Genomic DNA, 18630 nt, shown 5'->3' on the forward strand with positions numbered 1-18630 from the left:
TTTATTCTAGGGTAGCGTAAATTTAGTTAATATAAATTTGTATAACTATACTTTCATAGGTAAAATAGCTTTTTTTTAACCAATATTTTTTTATTTTTATTTTAAACATACAGACAGCAACGGGGCTGCTACAGAACGCTTTTTTAATCAATAAATAATTACCGAAAATAATCGTCCGAATCATGTGCGCAGATCATGTGTATCCTGGCAACAATTTTACATGGTAATGCTAGGGTCGTTTTTTATCTATGCAAAGTATCACATGACATTCTACACCAGTTACGTGACTAATAATTCCTTCTAATTCGGTTTGTTATACCTTTTCCATAGAAGGAATGTTCAAGAAGATCACAGAATATTCTTTTTGGAAACGAAAGAAGTGAAAGTATTTAGAATTTCCATCACAAGTAAGAAATAGTAGTGTAGATCATATAAGCCGATGATATTTTTAGAATAGTATGTTGGGATCGGACGTTGTTACTGTACAGTATTATTAACTAATGTAAATTGGCATAGATTCCAATAGATTCCTGCAAATTCCATTGGAATTTCATTCAGTAGACTGCTTTTGGAACTTTTTTGTACACAGTCAAACCTTAAAAAAAAAGCGTGTATCTTTTTTATTGAGTCAGTCATAAGAGGTCTTGTATTAGCGTTTAATAATAAATGATTGTCAGGACATATGTATATATGTGTCTGATTGATATGACCTTTTATAGCTTTCGGTTAAATTGATGCACAATTGATTAGGCAAATTGGTAAGCCAATAAGCCAAAATGGATTGCTGTAAAATTCCCACATACTGGATGATAAATTTTTTTTTAACCACTAATATTTGTTTTACAGTATTTTCATTGTTCATAATGTTACCTGTTCTTTAAATGTCTTAGTAATCTCAATTTGTCGCAACTTCTGTCGCACTAAAATCGGTATAAACTCATTTTATAAACATAAAAAAAAAAGATAGTTTGATAACATCTGATCTTTTTTTTTTAACATTGTTACAAAATTGAATGGCACAGATTAATAATAAATTTCCTGCAGAATCAAATAAAGACGTTACAATAAAAATAATTTTTTTTTATCATTATGCATGATGAAATATCTAATTTACTTTTTTTTATCCAATTAAATAAGCTAACTTTATCATTAAAACAATTCTTGGCGTGCATACTTATTATGCTTAATATAAATGGTAAATTTTAATAAAATAAATTTTTATAAAAATGTCGGTTTTTTATAAAAGGAGCGGTAAAAAAAAAATATTTTTTTCATAAATTTTTATAAATAAAATTTCATTCACGCAATAATGGAAGTTGAAACTCAAAATAATACATCCCCATCAGAAATGAAAATTGATATTCCTGATAATATAAAAGAACATGAGGAAGAAATTGAAAAAACTCCACCAGAAACGAAGGATGATCCTTTTAAAGAACATAGGAAATCAATTGATCGAATTTTTGTTTCTCAATACATGGATACTAGTACTTACAATGAAGAATATGGTTCAGATGATTATGTTGTTACTTATAGTATTCAAGATAAATCAGTTCTTGGATGGTCAATTAAAGAGAATGGATCACAACCCGATGTTTATTTTAAGATGGATAAAATCAATAAAATCGACGAATATATGTTAAACTATTCTGTACTAAGTAAAAAAATCTTGTTATTACGTAATGATATAAATTATTGTAAGTATTTATTTTGACTCAAAATAATAGTAATCTAATTTTATGTTTTAATTAATAGTTTATATTCTTAATTGTAGGGTTGATTGATTTAAATAGTGATCGTACTAGTAGTGATCGATTTCTTAAACTAAAGCATCAAGTTTCTCAAAATATTGCTTATTATTTTTTTAATATTATTGGATTCCTTCCTAATGGTGATTTAATTCAAGTATTAGTAAAAGATCGCAAAATTTACAAGTACTGTTTCACAGATAAACCAAAAAATACAGTTCCTTGGGAATATTCTCAAATTAATGATATAAAAAGTCCCCAATGTTTAAATGATAAAAGTATATTGAGATGTTTTATATATCAAACAAAATTATTTCTATCAGTTTGCGATAATAAAACGTTTCAATTTGATTTATTGACAATGAATTTAGAAAGAAAATACCATAATTGTCTGGGTCAGAGGTGTCATATAACAGTGAATAAAAATCAAGCGCTATTGGCGGCATGTTCATTTGGTAAAACTTACGTATATTCAATGGAAAATGGAATGTTGATTTATGAGAGTGAGTATTACTTTTACAATACATACAGTACATTTTTATATGATAGATTTTCTAATTATAATTTATTCGCAGATGAGGATAGTGGGTATGGTTGTGGTGTGCAGTTCATAACTTTGAAAAATACTGAAAGATTATTCATTTATCATGAATATAGTGGTGGTAAACTTGTAGATCCCTATCAAGTTTATGATGAAATTGTCATTTCCGATGGTTTTAATGGAGAAAAAAGTGTGATAACTGAATTAAATAGAAAAATTTTCATTGATAATGGTAATGTTTGCATCACAAATGGTTTAAATGGAATCGATGAAAATAAATTGGAACAATTATCAAACAAGATCACATATAGAAATAGCAATTATACTTTTTCTACCTTTAAAATTATACAAAGCATGCTTAAAGAAATCATTAACCAAGATGAAAATAAAAATGTTGTATCATATAACAACGTGATTGTGTTAAAAGATGATTTTGAAATTGAAAATATTGGTCTTGGTAAACTTGTTCTTTATAATGAATCCGGTATTAATTATCTGGGAATTGAAAAAGATAATGGACATCGAGAACAATTATGTAATGTACTCTCAGCTAAATTATTAAATAACCAGGATTTGGTAGTAATTAATATTAGAGGAATCAGTATTGGTACAATAAACGATGGTACAATAAGCAATGAAGAACGATATTTATGGTATAATAATGAATGGAAAGATCTTTATGACAAATTCAGAGAAGATCGTGATATTAATAAACACTTTAAGCCACTTATTGAAAAAATTTTAAAAAATGAATTTGATGATTCAAAACACTCAATACCATTACCAATATTTATAGGGATAAGTTATATTTATAATGTTATAATTGAGAATGTTATAAATGATAATTTAGTATCGCCAAAATTTGGAATTGAAATGTTAAAAATAGCAATTAAAGAAAAACATGAACATGCTATCCGATACATTATTGAATCAACTCAAGATTATTCCGAAAATTATATGACTATTATTAGTTTAAACTTAGTAGAATTGTGTGATTATTATCCTGATTTCATAATTAAATATATCTCATCTACTTCTATTATGTTGTATCCTCATTATTGGGTCACTGAGAATTCAAAAAATACTTCACTTCATTCATACACAGATATTTGCATTAAAGGATCGAATATGGAAAATAGCTATTTTAAGCCTATTTTAGCAATATACAAAGGATTAATTCGGTATTTAAGGGTAGAGGAAGAAATCCAAATAGTCAGTTTCATTGTTCCTTTTCTTCAAATCTATGTATACCGAGATGACTCCAAAAATAATGACCATGAAAACCGTGAAACTGAAAAAGATCATGATATTAAATCAAAAATAATCACAATACTAAAAAAATTGATCACTGGACTAAAAATAATCATGATGATACCAAATAGTAATAGTATTTGGAATAAATTTTTATATAAACAAAAATCTATTCTATTTTGTAATATAGATAGTAATAATTTTTATAATTGGTGGAATTTTGCTGCAATTGTAGATTTTAAATGGAAAACTTTTGGAAAACGTTACTATTATCTGATCTGGTTATTTTATACAATTTTTTATATTTGTTATTCATTAGCTTCTACATTAGAACAAAAGTCTATCCCTGATCTTTATTTTAAATTACTTTTTACAATTTCTATTATATTTGGCTCTATATTTTTAATTAATGAAATTCGATATTTTCTATGGGATCGTAAAATTTATTTAAATGATATATGGAATTTATTTGGTAAGTAACATTTATTAATTGCTTTACATTTAAACAAAAATTAACTTGATTTAATCATCAAAATAGATACAGGAGCATATCTTTTACCCATTATAACATCAATTATTTGGCTTATTAATAAAAGCCCACCACCTTGGCTTACAGCAATATCTATTATATTATTGAGTTTCAAATTTTTATTATTTTTTAGAGTATTTAAATCGTATGGAATTTATTTTGCCATAGTAATTGGTGTTGCGGGAAAAGTTTTTCCATTTTTAGTTCTCTTATTTTTTATAGTACTTGGATATGCTCAAGCATTTTTTATTATTCTAAAATCAAATAGTATTAATGACGATGATCCAAGGAATCTTCCTACAAATTTGTTTAATTGGTTTCCCACTTCACTTTTAGCGGTATATAATCTTCTCACTGGTAATAATTTATTTTTATTTATAACTCAGTTTTTTTTCGAAAAAAAAAAACAAATATTTTAATAACTTTTTAATATAATTATAGGTGATTCTGGATCTTTATCATCATTTACTTATCGTGAAAATCCCACTATGACCATTTTATTGGTTACCTTTACATTTTTCACAGTAATATACCTTATGAATTTATTTATTGGATTACTCAATATAGCAATTGATGATTATAATAAAGAAGAAGAATATTTACTTCAAAAAGCACAGGTAAACTTTTTTAAATATTAAATGATTATAATATCAATTTTATTTTACTAACTAATACTTTATTTTTAAAGATTATTATGGAGATTGAATTATTTTATATGTTACCATGGCAACGTAAAAAGAAGGAATGGTTTCCAGATCAGATGTAAGTATTAATTATATTGCCAATATTAATTTTTTAGTTTTTGTACATTTTATTAACATATTTTAACTATTTTAAGTTATTATGATATACCTCTTACTGAGGTTCGTAAATTAATAAATGCAATTGATAATAAACTGACTGTGTTTAATTATCCTCCAATTATTGATAAGGAATTGAGAAAGTTGGTAGTACTTAATAATGATAATAAAAAGCAAGATAATGAGGAAGAACAAAACAATAAACTAGAAAAGAAAATGGATCAACTTACAAAACAAAATGTTAAGCTTAAACAACAAATGAGATGTATTATGAAATATATTGATAGTGAGAAAGAACAAGATAGTGACGAAGATAGTGAGAAAGAACAAAATAATAAACTAGAGGAACAAATAGAACAAACAAAGGAAGAACTTCCAAAACAAAATATCGGACTTAATCAACAAATGGATAAACTTAATCAACAAATGGAAAGTATTATAAAATATATTGGGATAGAACAAGATAATAAGGAAGAAAAAAATGATAAACTAGAGAAGCAATTAGAACAAACGAAAGAAGAACTTCCAAAACAAAACGGTGGACTTAAACAACAAATGGATAAACTTAATCAACAAATGGAAAATATTATGGAATTATTATTAAAAAGAAACTAGAACTTACAGTTTGTGAGAACTTTGTCCCCACGCAATTTTTTTTTATACAATATCAAAAGTGGTTTTATTCGGTTTATAAATCATATAACGATTTAAAGGAACATTTTTTTGTAAAATTGATAGTGTAAAAAAAATATTTTTGACAGAAACAGAATGTAAAACATTTTATAACTAAATTAAATTATGGTGGAACAACTAAAACTATGGTTTATTTCAAACTAGAGTGAATTTTTCAAAAGTTCGTCCCATCATTACCACATTAATCTCAACGGCGATTTTACATCTAATCGAACACACTTTTTTTCTTTTTCTTCTTCACTGTTATAATATATCATTTTACGTCTTTGTACTCATTATTTAAACTCGTATTATACTTAAAATGTTGTTGCTTATTTTTGAATAAATAGTACGCTAAACAGATTCATGATTTTTTTCTTTCACCAATCCAGAAACAAAAAATGCATTTAGGGTCTTATTCTGGCTCCTTCAGAAGCGTGTGTTTTCTCTATGAGAATCCCCAAAAAAAGTTTCGATAGAAACGAATAGTGATTGTGTAGAATTTCGTAAATCTGAAGTGATTGATTTTCATTTTCATCGGAAACTTTTGTCGCTAAATTTTTCTAGTGAAAAATAAAAATTTTATGATTCTAATTGTTGATTACGTAATCGATAAGATAATTGTCTCAGTTTAAATCACATTATTGATAAAATGCTTCCAAGACCCAGGGAATAATTCTAGAAGAGTCTGAAGCATCGGTTTAATATTGGTTTCATTGATTCTTTGTAGACGGTTGGCTTGTTCGATAATATCTCCCTTCACATGGACAAAATTTGCGCATTGTTCTACTTAGACTATACCAAAAATGATCAATGAAAGTTAATACAAACAATAATTGTATAGTTCATTGCAGTTGCGAAGATAAAAAGTGATTATATCAATTACCTAATATAATACATGATCTTATTACGTAAAACTATCTGTAAAACTATTTCTATATGTTCTATGTAAATTATATATCTTGCGTTGAAATAAGAAAAAGTCCTCGGTTTATACATCTGATAACGGATTCTTTGCAATAAAAAAAGAATCCTCCGATTATATACTTCTATTTTTTCTAATGGAAATAATCTCTCTTGATAGGACGTAGCTGTATTCTTACAAGCAAGGTATGCAATGAGTCCTTTTTATAATAATAAATTGATAGATAGGTTATAGGTACATACAGTACTTACATGATTTGGAACGGTCCTAGCCGAATCGTATGGGCGGGATTCGACGCATCACGTGATTTACAAAGATAAACTATTATTTAATTTATGTTACACAAATTTTGTAACGAACCGAAAAAAAAACTTGTATTTTGATGATATTATGTTAAAATTTTCATTACAGCTTTGTTAAAATATTAAAACTAGACAAAAATCCGGTGAATCATGTCTATTAAATAAGAAACCAAAATTAGATAAAATAGTTATATATTTATAAAATCAAAATAAAAAAGTAAAACATTTACAAAAAATATTTTAAAAATATTATAAAATTAAACTCTTAAATAACTTTAAAAGATTTCAAGTTTCTTTTAAAGCTTGATTTACTTAAAAAAACGCACTTACTTTACTGGTCAAAAAACCCATTCCCAACCAATTTCCAACTTGTAGACGAAACAGAGAAAAAATTTTTTTTCATGTTCCGATTTTGCCGATCACTTTATTATTTTTATTTTATTACACAAAATTACATATATATCCATGATTATATCATATGATCGTTATTATTAAAGTGCGCAAAATCTATTCATACGTTATAATATTTAGTTAATGTGACCAATTAGCCCATATGATAAATCAAGTGATTTCTTGTGCGTTGAAAATTTCATTGATGTCTGTAGTCGAATTATCATATGTCCACGTTGTAGATAATATTATAGAAGAAACCTACGGAGTAAATTGTTTCTTGTGTTTCTCTTAATGTGGTAGGATCTTATGTTATAGTAATAGACTATGTGTAAAAATAATTCATCCGAAAATTAATCAATTAATTTCAATGCGGCAAGTTCCTATTTTTTCTCATATGTAAATAACAAGTTCTTTTGCTGGTAATGCATTATAAAAAATATGAATTGTTTACACAATCTAGTATTTTGATATAGTTATTCGTGGTGAATTTCGATGATTATACTAACATCGATTCTATAAAACTTTCCCACATGATACGTTCTAGCATGGAATCACTTCTAATTAATTCTCCTTTGGTGTTTCTATCATGTGTCCTATAGATATTAATAAACTGTTTCTCAATATTATTAAATTCTGAAAAATGTTTGCGTAACTTGTCCTTCCATTTGACTAAAATACCATGATCTTCCACTGAAATTGCTTTTCATGCTTGTCATATACAGATTTTTATAAATGGCTTTACAATATACTTCCTTGGGTCTGGTTCATTTCACTGACAATCATTTCACCGACATAAAAATAGATATTGAATATGAGATATTTTATTATAAAAACTTTTTTAGATATTTAGTTTGGATCTAATAAGTATTGATACTTATTTTCACCTTAGACGGGTTAGTAGATAGAATAACTCAATAACATATAAATTTCATTAAAATAATAAAAGAAATGCGCGTTACTAACAAATATATATATATATACAGTATAAACTTTTTAGTTTTTGATCACAACAAAACATTAATACATTTATTAAAAAAAATAAAAGTATGCGCTATTCCCCTAAGGTAATCTATAGTAGTAGTTTTTTTGTATTTTATTAAATCTAACAAAGAAATACGTGTTACTAACAATAAAAATTCCCTATTTCATGTAAGATATATGTAAAAATATTTATAAAATTTTTATATTTAATTTTATATATACTGTATGTTGGTGAAATGATTGTCGGTAAAGTAATTGTCGGTGAGTTAAACGCGACCCTTCTCTTGGCTCTTCACGGAAATTTCAATCGAGTATGTATCAAGTTTAGAATAAATAACTTATTACAAATATTTTTGTTACAACGTAGACAAAAAGAAAGCACTAACCTTGATTTTAACAACTACATGGAGATTTGATTTAGGAGGATCTCATTCTCTGGTAAATGGAATAAAATAACTATTTTTTGTTGGCACAAATCACAGAGTAACCCTAATTACATATGCACCGGAACTTATTAAATGAAACGCAAAAAAAGCATAAATGTGAACCTCCGTGTAATGGACACCGACATGATATAGTGAGAGTTTAAGATATTGAAGACGATTAAAATTTTATTCAATTCTTTGTTAATTAAGAATAACAAGTATCGTTACATCAGTTATTGATTGATATAATACAATGCGCCATATATTCGATAACTTATTGATGACAGTTCACTATCTTGTTTGAATAAGACTCAATATTTTGTCTAGCTTTTGATCCAAATCGTTTTTCATCTCATTGATTTGTGATTTAAGCCCATTAATCTCTTCTATAACTTGTCCCATTTCTGAACTTAATAGATGATATGTTTCTAATTCTACACAATTTTGTATGCCATACTGCTTGGGTTGCCCAATTTTTCCATACATAGCATCTTAAAACGTGGCTTTTTAACTTGCGAAATATATGATTTTTTTCTATTTTAATTAGAGCTATAGCAAAGAATGATAGTTAATTGATGATGCCCGCGAAAAAAAATTGTATTGTATGTCCGTATAAGGAAGGATAAATTATGGCAAAGTGAAAAAAAAATTGTTGAATCCTCGTTGTTACGTTAATCTGTAAGGTGCCGCTGGCAAAAACACACTTGCCTATTAACTTTTGCATATTGTCATCACTGCATTAGATATTATATAATGTACTATTATCAGAAATACAATTTTGTAATATATGACTTTTCAAAAATTATATGAAAATAAGCAAATGAAAAATATGACATTAGCAAAAATTGTCATTAATTTTACGTAAATCCAATCTCTAACTGTGGCTAAAACAGCATGTGACTAAGCAAATGAATGAAATGATATCGTTACCTATACATATATTGCTCGGGTCCTATGTTTACGGTTTTGCTTTGATTTTCCCCTGCAGATAAAATTTGTTACTTGGTGACATATAGAAATTATCATTAAAAAAATTCGTCTCTTTATGGTTAGCACATTTAAAAATCATATGTTTTATATTTTAATGGATACAATTAGTGACCATCTGAGGTCAATAACAAAATTTAGAACAATATTTGTATTATTGTATTTGGTAATACTTCTTGAACAAAATCGCTAAAATGCATCATCCTTCGAACATTCTGTGTAAGCAACAATTTCTTATTTAATAATTACTTCCATTTTTTCGTCGTTTGGTGAATCAACGATATTTTTCAACTTAAACCAAACATGGTAGATAATATGTAAGAAACTAAAAAAAACCTAAAAAAAAAGAGATTTCATTTTTTTTTATTTTTAAGTTACTTATAATATTTACTTATCTTTAAATCCTCCATTGGTTGCTAACGCACCTGTAATACTCTTAGTTGGAAAAACAGGTTTGCACTCATGTAATGTCTTTCTTCCCAATCATATCGGGTTTTTTTTAATTGGAAACATACTGTACATTTATTGTAAGGTGCTGGTGAAAGCACATTGGGAAATTTATTGTTGAAAACCTCCGAAAACCCAACTTTCCCTGTTTCTGATAACTTTGTAAGTAAAAAATAAATGACCACGATCTAAGTACTTACAATATTAGTTACAGTATCTAACTCTCGAAAGTGAATAGTCATCACTTACTAAAAAATCTCGGTCTGCGAATTACAAAATTGGTGACTAAATTTATAATATTATCGATACGCCAGGAATTTTGATACTGACGGCCTCACCGAAAATACCTTAGAAGAAATCGCTCAAACCATCCAAAAATGTACTCATGGGATTAAGGCCATATTATTTGTGCTTGGTAAGTGAAAATACAATTAGTGATTACGATCCATGTTAGAAAAATATATTGAATAAAGATGTTTATAGAAGCTAAACGGTTCACGAATGAACAAAAGGAAACGATAGACAAAATAAAATGTTTCTCGGGAATGAGTCTCTTCAATATATGATTTCTATCTTTTCGCATTGTAACAAAAAGCAGACTGAAAATCCAGACCATCTTAAAAATTCTTCTTGGAATAAAACAATTAAGGCTTTCGTCAATTCTGTGGGTAGTCGGTGGGCTATTTCTCCGAACCCTGATATGTTCCCGTCCGATAGTCTTGTGCATCAACAACGCCTCAAGGAAATACATGAACATATCATTTCTATGGATGGAATTTATACAACAGCAATTCTCGAGAATGTCCGGAGAGAGCAAGAAAAAAATGCAAGAATTGCGAGAGAAGCAGAAGAGAACCTACGAAAAGAATATGAAGAACTTAAAAGGAGAGAAGGTGAAGCTATTGCAAAAGCGAAATTTGAAGAGCTGAAGGCCGAAGATGAGAAAAAGGCAAAAGAAAAATGTGAAGAGGAAATAAAAAACCTAAAAAAGCAAGTAAATGAACTTTCTAGTGGTGGTTGTTTCGGACTTGAAACACAAGTCAAGCTTGAATCGGGAAGAATTATTCAAATGTCAGAGCTTCAAACAGGGGATCGAGTGTTATCAAACATAAGAAATGGTATTGCCGAATACTCAGATGTTTATCTTATTGCTCATATTGGTAAACTCGAACATGAAGAGGAGTTTGCTAAAGTCAGCTTTACCAGACCGGATGGATCTAAAGGCATTTTTTTTTTGTTTTGAGATAATTTACTATAACAAATAAATTATTCATTTTTATCATCTATTTATATATTTTCTTTAGGTCAATTACGGCTTACAACTACTCACTATGTCTTTGACGAACATTTATCAATTATGTTTGCCAAAGATCTGCGTTCTGGGGAAACGAAGATTTTGATATCAGATGATAACAATAAGCTGGTTTCGATCTTCGTGGATGATGTAACAATCGTGAGTTTAATCTATATTTAAAGGTTTTATTAATATTGTAAAATTACTTAAATTACCTTGATATTTTAAACAGGAATTACATGATAAATACATTAGTTTCTACACACGAGCCGGGTCAGTTATCGCCAATGGTGTACTTTGTTCCTGTTATGACCAATGCCCACCATCTCAAATGTTCATGAATCTGGTTTTTTTACCAGTTCGTTGGTGGACTTATGTTATACCAAGTACACATCGTGAAGAACGACTTTATCCATATGTTCAATTCTTAGAGACGGTTTATCTTTCGTTTAGAAATGCTTTGAAAGAGGCAAACAATTTATTGAGAACTAGATCAAGATTGAGCAGGTCAGTATTTTGCAAATAAATTTAGCACATGAAGATCTGATGATTATTTAGCATATCAAAATTGCTCAATAATGATATTTTGATTAAAAGAATATATCTATTAATAGTGAAATAAAAGTCGTATTGATTTAGTTTATTATTAATAATAAGAAATTACGTAACTTCAGCGGGAAAATTTTATCCCGTCGTAAATAAAAGATAAATATAGTACTACCTCTATTGTCAATTATTTTTGTCCTGCTAACCCACACCATATTTATATATTATTGTATAGGGGAGGAGCAATATCACTTATTTTAGTATAGGTCAATGTATGATTGGTTTTAATTTTGCCACGTCAGTGGCAAAATTAGTAACCAATCATACATTGACCTATAAAATAAGTGATGTTGCCCCCCTGTACAATAATATTATTATCGTTTGGAACTGACCATAACATTTAAAAGCTTAAAAAAGTTTATTTAAAAGTTTAATTTTTTACTGTTTATATTGAAAAAATGATTTACAAATTGTGCTTTTTTCTCTTGCTGACTCTTTAGTATTTTTATAATAACGCCACCACAAAAATCTCAAAATAAAAGTAAAAAAGTAATATTTATTTGTATTCATTCAGTTAATATTTTATTTTATTTTTTTTTTTGCATTTTATTAAAGATTTTTTTTAGAATAAAAAAACTTTCACATATGTGGCCCCTACTGAAGAAGAAATAAAAAGTATGCAAACAGCAGCTCGTGGCAAAGCTACACATAATTCTACAAGTACTTGGATTAATGCACTTGAAACTTTTCGTAAGGATATTGGATTACCTGGAAAAATAGATGATGTGAATTCTAAAGAAGAGTTAGAGCATCAACTTGTTTTATTTTTTGTTTCATGTAAGCAGCAAAATGGAGCTGAATATTCAGTACAATCAATAAAATCAGCAAGATTTGCTATTGCACGACATATCAACACATATTCTAAAATTCGTCCACAAGAAATTACAAATAAAAATATATATTCTGAATTATATAACGCAATTACTGGCAAGATCAAACTTTTAACTGATCAGGGATTAGGTGAAATACATGGTGCAGATGCTTTTACTCAAGATGAGATTAGGAAAATTATTAATCATCCCACAATGCAACCAGATTCACCAAAAGGACTTATACGACGCATATTTTGGCATAATGCTTTTGAATTAGCTCTTCGAGGTGGAGAGCATTATAATCTAAAAATACAACAATTTAAAAAAAGAAAGGATGGTGGTATTGACGTTACATTTTATAGATCTAAGTGTAATCAGAGATCTTTAAGTGAATCTAATTCTAAAGCTGAAGTAATTTCAATACCTGCTGATAATGCTGTTATTCAAGATTATGAGCTTTATTTTAGTAAAAGACCACCAATTTGTGAAGATGCATTTTACTTGCAACCTTGCAACAATAATGAAGGTAATTATTTATCATGTAGTAATTTATTATTTTTTTTTACCTTTCTTTTAATTTCAAATAGTTGAGTTTACGGGTTATTGGTTCAAATCTGCTCAAATGGGAGAAAAATTGGTAAAAGGACTTATGAAAGAAATTGCAACAATAACTGAAATCGATTGTGATAAAAGAAAGTTCACAAATCATAGTGGACGAAAAACCTTTATTCAAATTTCAAAAAGTGAAGGAATTAGTGATAATGATGTGATGTCTGTGTCACGGCATAAAAATCCTCACTCTTTGGCTTATTATGAACGTCCTAAGTCTATATTGCAACAAAATACATTATCGCAAATTAATTCTTTAATTTATAATGGTAAGAAAAGAATTGCACCTGTGGTTTTAATGTAAAAGTAATATACAATATATTTATTATTTTTCTTTTCATTAGATACATTATTGTCAAATGACAAAACTGCAAATTCTTTTTCTTCAGCCTTAGAAACTTTTAATGGTAAGATTTAACTTATGAACTAATAATTCTTATGGTATAAAAAATTTAATTTTTTTTTAGAATCACGGTCACCACTTCAGCAGCTCAACTCAAACGATTTAAACGAATTAAATGATGATCAACAAAATCAAGAAATTAACGGAAATGATGAGACCATTAAAAAAATTCTCCATGGGAATGTTTTTCAGAATTGTAATATTACATTCAATGTGAATAAATGATTTTTATACGAATTTTATTATATGTACACTTATAAATAGCTTATTTTAATAATATAAAGTATAAATAGCTTATATAAAGTATAAATGGTTTATTATGATATTATAAAGTATAAATAAAATATCTAAAAATATAGTATGTTATGATCATATGTACCCGAACGATAATTATTAATAAATGAATAATACTTATTCGGCAATTTATTTCAATTTAATTCACTTATTCGTAATAATTAAATAAAACTCATGTTATGCAATTTATTGATTATTTTCTATATTAATATAATTTTTAATCAAACCCCATTTTTATATATTCATTTAAAAAAAAAAGTGGAGACAATTGTGACATGTAACCAAATCAGGTTATAAAACAAGTTTTAATTCATAGGATAATCCGGTGAAAATCTTTAGCTTGTTTTTATTTTGCTTTAACTAAATCAATTATGTCAATCATGGAAACATTATTATTCCATATATGGTTTATCACTTTTTCCTTCAATGCTTTGAAACTTATCTATAAATGTATAAATCTAAAAGCTATAAGCCGGTTAATTAACAGGATTTAGTTGTATTGAATATTTTATTTGAATATTAAAAAAAGAACAAAATTCCGATTCTCCGCGATCAAAAAACATAACTTTTGTTTATTTTTGATCGCCATTTGTTTTTTACTTATTATTTTTTATAACAAGTTAGTTCTTGTTCTATAACAAGTTACTTTTGTTGTCCTTAGAACAACCTTCTGACTTTCACGGTACGTCGCTACGCTATTTATTTTAACAATGGTCTTGTTTCCTATTTATATTGCCGCCTTTGAACCAAAATAATTTTTTAGCTTTCCTATTTTCATTTATTAAAGTAAATATTAATGAATTTTCTTATCAATAAAATTAAAAATGGCAAACGATCACTTAATGATACAAGAAAAAAGCTAACCAAATCATTACGTACTAGAAATGAAGTATGTGAAAAATGTAAACGAATTGATTGTAATGCAAAAGTTTCAACAAAATTTTAAAAATTGGACAAGTGGTAACGATATTATTGATAAATTTATTCAAGATACTCAACTATCAGCTCATTCTAACTATGAAGCACCAAGAGCATTAGAATGGATACCTTATGATAAATTTGCTAATATTAAATATGTTGCAAAAGGCGGATTTGGTAAAGTGTATAAAGCAAATTGGATTGATGGATGTATGGATAATAAATGGAATATTAAAAATCAAAATTGGAGAAGAATACGTCAAAATATGTTTGTGGCGCTGAAAAGTTTAAATAATTCGAAAGACGTTACATCAGAATTTATGAATGAGGTATAATTACTAGTAATTTAATAAAAATTTTTGAAATTTTTTTTTTTTTATTAATCCTTACTAATGTCACGGGATATTTTTTTCTTATTTTTATTTTTTATTTTTATTGTTTTTATTTTTATTTTATTCTATTTTTATCTTTTTATTATTTTAGTTATATTACTTGTAGTCGTTTTTAGTTGTTTAAACATTAGATAAAAAGCGGAAGCTTAGCGATATAAAATGGCTGAATATAAGTGGCTGTATAGACAGATGACAATTGGCCGGGAAACGATATTGGCCGGGAGACGATTATGTCCGAAGGACAGAATCGTCCTAAAAATTTAATGTTATATAAAGGACCGGTGTTGAAAGATAGAATAGTTCAGTTTAGATTCGTCTAGTTTTATTGTTATAAGATAGATATCGGGATATTACAGAGCGCCGGTTGAGGCAGTAATATCGTATTCTTTTTATTAATGAATAAACTTGTCGATTTGCTTCCGAATTATTGATACATATTTTATTACATTGTTTATTATCATCTTATTATCATTTATTAACAATTATTAATTTTTGTTATACATCGTTGATTTACTATATACACTTATAATTAATTGATATTATAAACATACTATCCGATTTACCCCTAATCCATTATATCATTTATTATCGCTTATAATCGTTCAGTATCGACTGTTGATATATACACGTTTACCTTACCAATTGTTATATATCGCCATATTACCTTACCACTCACATACCGATCCTTATTCTTCTTTCTGTTACTACCTACCAAACGTCATAAATCGGTGGCAACACTAATATAATATACATCTATATAGATTATGTCACATCATAAAATAAGAGATCCTTTTTCCATTATTAAATTTTATGGTATAACTCAAGATCCAAAAACCAAAGATTACATGATGGTTTTGGATTATGCAAAAGATGGAAATTTACGAGATGTCCTACCAGATACAAGCGCAAGCGGATGGGAATATAAACTTTATTACTTTTACTGTATTTCATTGGGACTTGAACACATTCATGATATGGGTTTAATTCATAGAGATTTACATACTGGCAATATACTAGTAGGTCATCTTGTTTATATAACTGATTTGGGATTATGCAAACCCGCAAATTATAAAAAGTCAAAAAAAAATGCAAAGACATACGGTATTATACCTTATATGGCTCCTGAAATTTTAAGAAGACAAGATTATACGAAAGCTGCTGACATATATAGTTTTGGTATAATTATGTATGAAATAATTTCAGGATTACGCCCATATCACAATGTATGCCATGACGAAAATTTAACAATACAAATTTGTAATGGACTTAGACCAAGATTTAATATTAAAGTACCTCAATTAATTGTGGATTTAATTAAAAGATGCTTAGATGCAGATCCATCAAATCGACCAATGATGGAAGAAATTAGAAAAATTACTTGTCATTGGTTGTATGAATATATACATACTTTTGATAAACCAACAGAATTTCAAAAGCAGATGAAAGAAGTAGAAGAAACCAATAAATTATCAGCCGGTAGCATACCTTCAACTAGTGAAATACATCCGGGAGCTATTTATACCAGTAGATTACTTAATTTTAATAATCTTCCTGAACCAAAAAATTCCGATGATTATTATAATAACTATGATAATATATCAAACATGGAATATTCAGGTAGTGCTTCGACCCGGATGAAAACCGTCATCCGGATTACACAAAAAAAAAATCCGGATTATATCCGGATTGACCCGGATTTTGAATCCGGATCAGATAATCCGGATAGAAACCGGAAACCGGATTGGATTTACAAATGATCGGCAATAATTCTGGCCAGAATTCATAACGCCGGCCAGAATTACAAATTGTGTAACATTAAATTTTCATGCCAGCCGATAAAAAATTTTTTGCCCGGTGGCTAAACTATTTTCCCGGTGTCACGTGATGTTAATTTCGGCCAGAATTACAAATTTGGCCAAAATTATCCAAGACCACGAAATTTACATAATTCCAATTTCATTAAATACTTTTCTTTAAAACAATTTCATATTATTTCAGCATTGTCTCAGACTATTGTTTAACATTTCTTTGTAAATTAACTAATTATGAAATTTTAAACAAGATATTTTTATATACAGCTAAAGATTACTATAAATAGATGTGTTGGGTTAGTAAGGCAATTTTTTAAGGATTTGTTTCTTCTTTCAAAAATTAAAGAATCATTTGAATCAAATTACATAACACTAGTTTTAATTTTAAAAAAAGTTGTTATAATTATATAAATTTATAATATTGAACAATTTTTCATTTTAAAACAATAATTATTATTTTGTTGTAACAAAAATAATATAAAGTTTTTTTTCTTTTGAACGTTTGAATGTGAAATCTAAAATTATTTGTTATTTGTTAATGTATAAATTTAAATAAACAAATCTGATACAAACTTCAATAAATAAATTATAATTGAAAAATCTTCTTAAACTTACTGTATTAAAAAGTTTAATAACAAATATAAATTTAATAAATTTTAATAAAAAAATTGGTATTAGGCGCAAAAATAATTAGCCATAATATCATTTAGATATAGATCTTTATGGATCAGCAAAATTATTATTAATAAAAAAAAAAATAATAAAAATTTCATCCGGATTCCGGGTCAAACCGGATATTTTTCATCCGGTTTATAATCCGGATGAAAACCGTGAAAATCCGGATATCCGAAAAAAAAAAAAATCCGGATCAATCCGGATTGATCCGGATACGGGTCGAGGCACTATATTCAGGTATTAATTGATAAATTTGTAAAAAAAAATTTTTTTTTTTTAATAGAAAAATACTAATAAATTTTAATAATTAAATAGGTTCCTTACAAATTGATTTAAGTAATAAAGATGGTGAATTTTTTTATTTTGTATTTTTAAGCTTGTTTTTTATATTCATATTCAATGTATTAATTTTTTTTGTTATTAGGTCGTTCTAAAGGATCTTAAGAATCTAAAGATAAGAAAAAGTCTAGTAGTTCAACGAAATTTATACTTTAACGTGACTATTTATCATTTTTTTTTTTTTTTTTTTTTGACTTCTCAAAAAATATTCCTTTTTTCATTATCACAATTAAAATTTACATATAATAGCTTTTACCGGAAGGATTATGATGAGATGGTCCTAGAATTCCTAATAACATTAACCTCGGTCGGATGGTATTTTTTCCTGCAAGGTCAAAATAGGCGCGGATAGTTAATCAAGAAGAGATATCGAATAGATATATGTTATTAAATTTATTTATTACACGTAAACAGATAAAATAGATGATGAAAGAGTGAAAATGATGATTAAAAAATGTAAAGGGACGAAATAGACG

At 27.3% G+C, this 18630-nt stretch overlaps 1 protein-coding gene across 1 annotated transcript; it reads left to right on the forward strand.

The window, feature by feature from the left end:
* Positions 1-1309: 1309 nt before the first annotated feature.
* Positions 1310-5484, forward strand: OCT59_012575 (uncharacterized protein; the record flags this gene model as incomplete). Its single annotated transcript, XM_066134579.1, has 8 exons — positions 1310-1697; positions 1775-2251; positions 2324-4012; positions 4079-4214; positions 4338-4426; positions 4637-4686; positions 4758-4831; positions 4908-5484. The coding sequence occupies 8 exons, from the start codon at positions 1310-1312 to the stop codon at positions 5482-5484; spliced, it is 3480 nt and encodes a 1159-aa protein (XP_065989834.1).
* Positions 5485-18630: the final 13146 nt, after the last annotated feature.

Source organism: Rhizophagus irregularis, chromosome 2 (assembly GCF_026210795.1).
Source record: "Rhizophagus irregularis chromosome 2, complete sequence".
NCBI lineage: Eukaryota > Fungi > Glomeromycota > Glomeromycetes > Glomerales > Glomeraceae > Rhizophagus > Rhizophagus irregularis.